Below are 8404 nucleotides of genomic sequence, written 5' to 3'. Positions count from 1 at the left end.
AATCATGAAGAGAAGTCATAGTATAGTATGTCGTCCAAAATTCTGAAAAAAAGTCATAGTATAGTATGTCATCCCAAATTCTGAAAAAAAAAGTAATAATATAGTATGTCGCCCAAAATCATGAACAAAAGTCACAGTAGGTTGTAGGACATCATAAAGAAAACCCAGAGTCATAGATCTTTATTTTGAGGCAATAGATTTGCAGCAGTTGTAATGCAAAGTTTGAGGAGTTAAGAGACAAAGCATGCAATACACAGGGACTCAAACAACAACGTAGAAAAATCAAACACAAAATGCAATATGTAGCAAATATAAACCAAATATATACTAGATAACAGTTGGTTGCAAAATATGAGAAGGAGCTCACAGTAAGGTTCAAAATAGAAAAGTTTGGTAACAGGTGCAAATCGGTTCATCCAATTTATACAATGACACAATCAGGTTAGTGGTATTAATTGTAAAAGTATGCTTGCTCACGAATGTGTTTGTACAGTGTCAGATCTGAGGTAGCTGGTGTGAGAGTCCAGAGTAAACGTTCATGATCATGTCCATGATAGTTCCTTAATGTCACATTATTGCACATTATGTTCCCTGAATGAGCTGTGAGGAGTCCAAATGACAAGAATCACATACAGTGTGTGTGTGTGTGTGTGTGTGTGAGAGAGAGAGAGAGAGAGAGAGAGAGAGAGAGAGAGAGAGAGAGAGACACACACACACACACACAGAGAGAATGATGGCCATGGAGCAGAATCACTGTCAGAATCAGAATCATTGTCCATGATGCTCTGCAGCTTGTATACCATCCTTCTCTCTGACACCACCTCCAAAGAATCAAGCTCCAGCCCCAGGACAGAACCAGCCCTCCTGATGATGTTGATGACTCTGCTGGCGTCAGCTGACGTTACCCTGCTGCCCCAGCACACTGCATTAACGAAGATGGCACTGGCTACCACAGACTGGTAGAACATCCTCAGCATGGTGTTGCAAACACTGAATGAGCGGAGCCTTCACAGGAAGTAGGGTCGGCACTGGCCCTGCTTGTACCCAGCCTTGGTGTTTCTGGTCCAGTCCAGTTTATTGTCCGGATGTTCTCCCAGGTACTTGTAGACCAGAACAGTGTCCATGTCCACCCCCTGGATGGAGACAGGTGTAGGGGGTGTTTTCCACCTGTTGAAGGCCACCACCAACTCATTCGTCTTGCTCCAGCCCCAGAACAGAACCAACCTATTGTAGTAAAACAAACAAACAAAAAAAAACCATAGTGACATGCAGCAAAGGGATGTGGGTAGGAGTCCAACCCCCGGATTGTTCTTGGTTGTTGGGACAAATTCTGATTGACGTTTTAAGGCTGCATTCAAATGAACCTGATATATCCTCCTGAGACCCTGCGTCCTCACATGAGGACATCACATTTTGGGTTTCCTGCACCTTATACTTCATTCTGCTGAACTTAGACTTGTTGTCCTTGTTTGTGGACAGGTTTATGCTCAGTCTGCAGCTGATCCTGACACAGAAGAGGACAATTTTCAAAACACAAACTTGTTTATTTGTGCTAAATAACGTCTGGAGTTTAATATGGGAAACAAATTTGACCAATTTAAACAATAGGAACAAGCTTAAATGCTGTTAATTGGGAAGTATTCGTTTGAGGACATTGGGACTAAATTATCGTCTTTTTTGAGGACAGTACGGAGCAGGAAAAATTGAATACAGTTACAAAATGAACAAATCACAAGGCTTTCAGGTATGTTGCATTATTTGCAATTTTGTTTTTGTAGCGTGCGACTATTAAAAATAAACCCATTGTCCCCATAGGAGGACATCTTTTTTTTTCTTACAAAAACTACTTCCTGTTCAAGTTTTTTATACTAATCAGGTCCTACATTCCCAAAAACCTCGGAGAAATTAAAAATGCACACCAAACACAGAAGCTGGAGTCTCAGGAGGTTTAATGGAATATCTCAACCAATAGATTTTTAACTTGTAATTGAGGTTTCATGCTTTGAATTGCATCTTGATGTCTCTTTGTTGAATATTTAAATTGTTATATCTTCTATTTTATGGTGGATTTCCCCTTCATTCTCTAGTGTTATCTTAACCTGATGTTTACCTTGCCCTCACACCAAGTTCAGCACATTGATTTTTGTATGTTCTTAATCTGTAGCACACGGAGTGAATATAATACAACTCTATATATAGCACATTCCACCACTGACTCGGGCTGTAAAATATGTCCCCTTGGTTGCACTATTCAAAGTTCACAGTGACTTATCAGATCATGAAACTCTGCTCTATTTCAGAAACACATTGATAAAGCTGCACCTGAACTTTAACCCACAATGCAACACAGCCAGTCGACACCAATGACTGTATGCAAACCTCAACCTTTTTTGGACTTCACTGGAAGGCCACAGAAACCTTATGACACTTACATCAGCCCTCCACTGCTACGATCCTAAAATAACCTTTTTCCCTGTGATCACAACAATGCCACATTACATCAGTCAGCGTCACACCCTGCAGTCACACGCCACGCAACCTTTCACACAGTGACGACTGAAATCACAGAGACCCAGAAGCTTTGACTGTGGCAGGGGAACACTTTAATTCAAGTGCCTGTCATTAGCTGTTATAATGTATTAGTGTTTATCTGTGTAACTACTGTGCATCGTGTTGTCTTTGCCATTAGACGTCATTAGTAATGTTTGGATTACATGAAGGTGTGCACGGTGACCTCATTCAGCATACCTAATAAACTTAATTATCTTTAATATGCTGTCGCTATGGCAGGGAAATAGACTGTTGACTGGTAGGTGCATTGAGTTTGCATTTAAAGAGGACCTGTTATATTCATTTTCAGGTTCATACTTTCTATTAGAGCATGTTTACATGCTTTAAAGGGATAGTGCACCCAAAAATGAAAATTCAGCCATTATCTACTCACCCATATGCCGAGGGAGGCTCAGGTGAAGTTTTAGAGTCCTCACAACACTTGCAGAGATCCCAGGGCAGAGGGGGTAGCAACACAACTCCACCTAATGGAGGCATACAGTGCCCCAGATTCAAACGTCCAAAAACACATAATTGAAACCACAAAATATCTCCATACTGCTCATCCGTAGTGATCCAAGTGTTGTGTTGTTTGGAAAAACGTCATTTAAACTTTGTTTTTAGCCTCATTGTAGCCTGCAGCTCTAACTGCCTGTCTGTGGACCGCGCTCTTGTGTGCGCACTTGCATGCGCACTTGCGTGCGAGACCAGCAAAAACACGTGAACACACATGAACGCGGTGCCCATGTCAGAGTTCAAATGACGTTTTTCCAAACAACTTTTTTATGTCGGGGCTTCAGGACACTTGGATCACTACGGATGAGCAGTATGGAGATATTTTGTGGTTTCAGTTATGTGTTTTTAGATGTTTGAATCTGGGATGCCGTAATCCTCAATTAGGTGGAGTTGTGTTGCTACCTCCTCTCCCCTTGGATCTCTGCAAGTGTTGTGAGGACTCTAAAACTTCACCTGAGCCTCCCTCGGCATATGGGTGAGTAGATAATGGCTGAATTTTCATTTTTGGGTGCACTATCCCTTTAATGGTCAAATATTACTTAATTTCCCTCATGCTGTCAGTGCTGAAACACCTGTATTCACCACGCCCACCTGATAAATGAAGCCAACGTAGATGTACCGAAAAATGCAGTTCAGCTAATGGCCACTTGAGGCTGGCTCCAAATTAGAGTCAATCCCCATTGACCCTCATGATAAAATGCCCAAATTTACAACAGAAATAAACATGTTTGCAGGCTGGTACAAAAAAGAGTTTGGGTCTCTTTGGCTAATTTTAAAATTAATAAAAACTGTACAGGGTGTAAATTTTTATATAACTCATCCATTTACATTTTCTAAAAGCTTAAAGTTATGCATATCTATGGGCGTGGCCACTTGAGTGACAGGCTGTCTGTGAGCATTGCCACAGTCTAAGTCAGCTCCACCCTGTCGTCCAAATATGGTCACTACTGGCTCTAGAAAAATCAAGATGGTGACGGCTAAAATGTCGGCTTCAAGACGTGAGTCCACGGGCCTTTCCAAAACCAGACCCTACCCACTCCCACTCTGACACGGAGTGTTACTCTGTTTGTAGTCCCTTTCACAGCTGAATGAAGCACCCTCTATCAAGGTGTAGGGGATTATTACTTTACAAGCTTTGGGACAAACTGGAAAGAGAAACTGTCGAAGCTATTCGTAACTATGGAGAAAAATAAACTTAATCCAATTTTATGTTCTTTATATGTATATGTATGTGTATGTGTATATGTACTGTATATGCGCTTTGGGGTTGCATTTTTGATGTATGAAAGGCGCTATATAAATAAAGTTTGATTGATTGATTGATATTTGTAGCACTTTATTATATAGATCTTATCCTGTTCAGAGTTTTGAGTTGCCGGTACACCTGCGTGTCATGTTGAAGTTATGCATCAATACACCTGAGCAAATTCCTCCTATGTGATAACCTACTTGGCAATAAACCAGATTTTTATTCTGATGTCTTTGAAAGAAAACAAGACAGGCCTAAAGAAAACGAGAACAGGCATATAAAATGACAGCACAATGGGTTTAATTCAGCACTATTAAATACTGTCACATGAACTCACTCACATGAGGAGCTGAACTGGGTTGTGTAACTCAAGGACAGCCTCTGCCCTCCCTCTTCTTGTGATCATGACTCTGCACTTTCAGCGGGGATTGCCTGCCTTACATCAGCCCAGTGACATCACTGACATTCTACTCCAGAGAGATCACCTGTGTATGTGTGTGTGTTGGATACTGTTGGTAAAGGTGTGGAGGAGCAGAGCGGTCCAAAACGGCTTGCACAACTGATTGCATGCCATGGCCTCCTTTACAAAATTTTCCAAGACTTTCCAGTCATGTGCTTTGCAGTAAACTACAGCACATATTCTGGTCCCGAGGGCAGAGGCAGCTGCTGACACAAATAGCATGAAAACACTTGATGTTACCATGTTGTTTCAATAATACACACGCAGCTCTATGTAATGTAATGCAATATGAGAATAATAGGTCATGTGTGTCCATGCTGCATCTTTAACTGTGCTGCAGATGTCACATGCTTCTTTTTTAGGAAGTCAGCTGGTGAAAATGCAAACTGTCCAACAAATCACTGAGAATCGGTGAAAAGGGAACCTGTGTGGATGAATGAACATGGTCCTGCTGACCGAGGCAGAAGCCTGTGCAGAGAGAGCGCTGAGGATTATTGTTCTCTTCAGCTCAGAGATGGCGCTGAGGCCATAGAGGCCAACATGACCCCTGTGATCCACACGTGACTCCTCTTTACAACTGCTAGAGGTCAGAATTCAGCTCGGCTTTGCTAAAATTTCCAGAAATGGAAAAAAAAAAAAACCCCACATGCAGTTCTGGCTTCCAAAAAATACTTTTTATTGACAGCAATACATATCAGATTTTTGCAAATAGATAAGGTAAAAAATGAAACATAAATACACTTAAATATCATTAGAAATAACTTAAATTGTAACAAAAGAATTATTTTACTTGTGGCAAAAAACCAGCTGGCATAGAAACACTAAACACACAGAATGTCTTCACTGGATGTGTAGCCCTTCCCTTTTTAAATTAGGACAATAGCAACGCCAACATTAACAATTTTAATCAAATAAGTGAAATTGCAAAAAGGTCCAGTGTTTCAACAAGTGCTTTGTTTCTGCAGAGAGAGGCCGAGGCCTTGGTCCACTCAACAGCTCCATATTCTGGTTTCTCCCCACTTCTCTGACACGTCACAGAGGCCTCACCAAACATACATGATATAATCCTTCTGCACAGTGTCTGGCTTCACATTAAAAAGCACACATGCTTTTGTACATTTCCACCTCATGACGACACAAGTGCCTTGCCGTCTTATCTTGGTTGCCAAGGCTGACAGACGCAACTCCAAACAGTCCTGTCCAAAGTGGAAAGTCATTCCCCGGCTCTTTTTTTTCTTCTTTTAAATACATCCCGTGTAGACAGCCGGGTCTCTTTTTTTCATCAGCAGTGCTTTGGAATTTGATCTCTGGGTGGTTATGTGTCCATCAGGGTTCACACCACTCCTGCTGTGCAGATACAAGTCCTTCGCAGGGTCTTTGCTGCTGAAAGTTCATCGTTCGGGCAGGTTGATGATGGGCACCCACTGGTCCATACAGCGACTCTCTCTGCAGAATCGGTTCACTTTGCTCAAAGCAGGGTCTTTCCATGATGTGGAATGTGGGCTCTGAAAACAAATAACAAGAGAACGAATGATCTAAATGCACATGTATCCAAGTTAAAAATAGCCCCTCTCTCTGTGTGCAAATACTAGGTATTTTCATCTGCTGAAATTCTTAGGAAGTCAGATGAGGGAGGAGCTACATACTTGTTTACCAATTGCACAAGAACAAGTACCGGCAAGTTTCCCGGAGTAAAAGTTTCAGTCACATGTGCATGACAAAACACTTTGTAATAAATCAAAGTATGATGAGATTTACGATAAACCACATGGCTTCATGAGAAGATACTTACAGTCACTAGGACACAGTGCAGGTCCATAGGTTCACCCCCGCTCTGTTTGCCTCCGCTGCCCAGTATTTCAGCCAGGCGCCGGGTGTTGTTGACTCTCAGGATGTTGATGTCATTCTCACAGCAGAAAGCTTGAATGAGGGTGAAGTGGATCTGCAGGGCCACATCTTTGACGTCTTCGTCATCAGTGGCGAGGATGCACAAGACCACATTATCAGGGTCCCTGGAGAGGAAAGAAAATAGATCCTTTTAGTCTATGTGTAAATAAAGCCTGTTGGACACAAGTCAAGCAGTGAGTGTGCATGGTCTCCAACAACTGTCAGAGTAACTTTAATAACCTTGTACTTACACATTAAGTGACTTGGCAGCCTCGTAGACTCCCACTGTGATGCAGCCTTGTGGTAAGGCAGATGTGAGGACTTCTTCCAAAGCTTTCGCCACGGAATCCATTCTGCAACACAAATAAATTCACGTTAACATCAGTTTCCAGCTGCACCTCTGTCCTTTTCTTCATGCTAACGTTAGCCGGACTAGCTAACTAGCTAACCACCCGGCGTCGTCTCGAGCGCAACTGACAGATGTGTACAGGTTAGTTTCGCCTCGTAAAAACCGAAATGTTATCAAGTTTGCGGTTGAAATTATTTTTGGCAGCTGTGTAAGAGTAAACCGGCATATTTAAGACTGTCGTGTCGAGTATCTTATTACTTTTTGCTCACCGTTAGCAGCGCTGTTTGTAAGCTAGTTATCTAAAAGTGTCTCGCGACTTAACAGCAGTTAGCTAACCGGTTAACTGCTGTATTATATTTGTGTCTGTCGTCTGCTTTAACTTTGCTTTGACTCAAAGTAAAAACAGATACAGATTTGAAATTATTTTTTATCGTGCATTAATACAGTTAATGCATGTAATACTGCTGCACACATTCATATGACAGCGATAATAAGCGGAGCAGGTCGACACCGGTAAGTAACGTTACATGCATCAATGCAGAACAACTGGAATCAGCCAAAATCCATATTATTTACCTTTCCTGAGAATAATCCCCACTTAGTTCCTCAAATGTCATGTTGTACATAAAATCCAAATCCACTTTAGGACAAAGGGAGCAGTGGTACGTGCGAACTATCCTCGTATCTTCTCGACACACACTCTATCTGTAGTCCACTGTGCTGCAACTGAGAGATAAATCTGGCAGCTTCACATTAAGACAGTCCGGGACAATGCGAGTCAGGAGGATATTTGCATAGCTGTGATCATTGGTGCTATGCTAAATATCTGGGTGTGCTCTCGAGTGGGATTGGACGGAGACACAGCGGCGAGGCGTGTCTGTCTCCAGCCGGGTTACTACCGTAACTGCAGCAGCTGCCTGATGGCCTCTAACATCTGAACTACAGTGTAAATCTAATCGGTACCCTGACTGCAACACACATCTAATGACTATTATAATAACTAAGCACGTCTGTAACGTCAGATTCACTTGTGAGCATCTAACACCTCCAAACCCTGCACAAAGACACGCCTAACTTCACTACAGTAACAATCTCTGGTGATGTCAGCTCAACCTGAGCATAAACATGAATCTACTTTTTAAATAAACTCCTCAGAGTGAATAAATTCTGCCCACACGGAGCATTAAACGCAGTAATGAATGAATAGCGTGTTGCAGGACTCACCCTCGCTGCCGGACAGGACAGGACAGGTCTCAGGACAACTGCATGGCAACGGGACGCTTCCGAGGAAAGCTGCGCTCTGATTGGTCCGCTGTGGAGCGTGCGAAAACTCACCGAAACCGCGCGCGAGATCCAAAGGACTGGCGCGGAAAGGCAGGAATATGGAGCCAAC

General features: G+C 42.4%; 1 protein-coding gene across 1 annotated transcript; it reads right to left on the bottom strand.

The window, feature by feature from the left end:
• Positions 1–5427: 5427 nt before the first annotated feature.
• On the bottom strand, positions 5428–7759 carry gadd45aa (growth arrest and DNA-damage-inducible, alpha, a). The gene is made up of 4 exons (XM_050074716.1): positions 7588–7759; positions 6914–7015; positions 6568–6787; positions 5428–6280 (listed from the first exon to the last, which is right to left on the bottom strand). The coding sequence occupies exons 1-4, from the start codon at positions 7635–7637 to the stop codon at positions 6167–6169; spliced, it is 486 nt and encodes a 161-aa protein (XP_049930673.1). The 5' UTR covers positions 7638–7759; the 3' UTR covers positions 5428–6166.
• Between the last annotated feature and the right edge of the window lie 645 nt (positions 7760–8404).

This window comes from Epinephelus moara, chromosome 21 (genome assembly GCF_006386435.1).
Source record: "Epinephelus moara isolate mb chromosome 21, YSFRI_EMoa_1.0, whole genome shotgun sequence".
Lineage (NCBI taxonomy): Eukaryota > Metazoa > Chordata > Actinopteri > Perciformes > Serranidae > Epinephelus > Epinephelus moara.
Note: the sequence above shows the minus strand (reverse complement) of the source record. Positions and strands in the feature narration are given on the sequence as shown.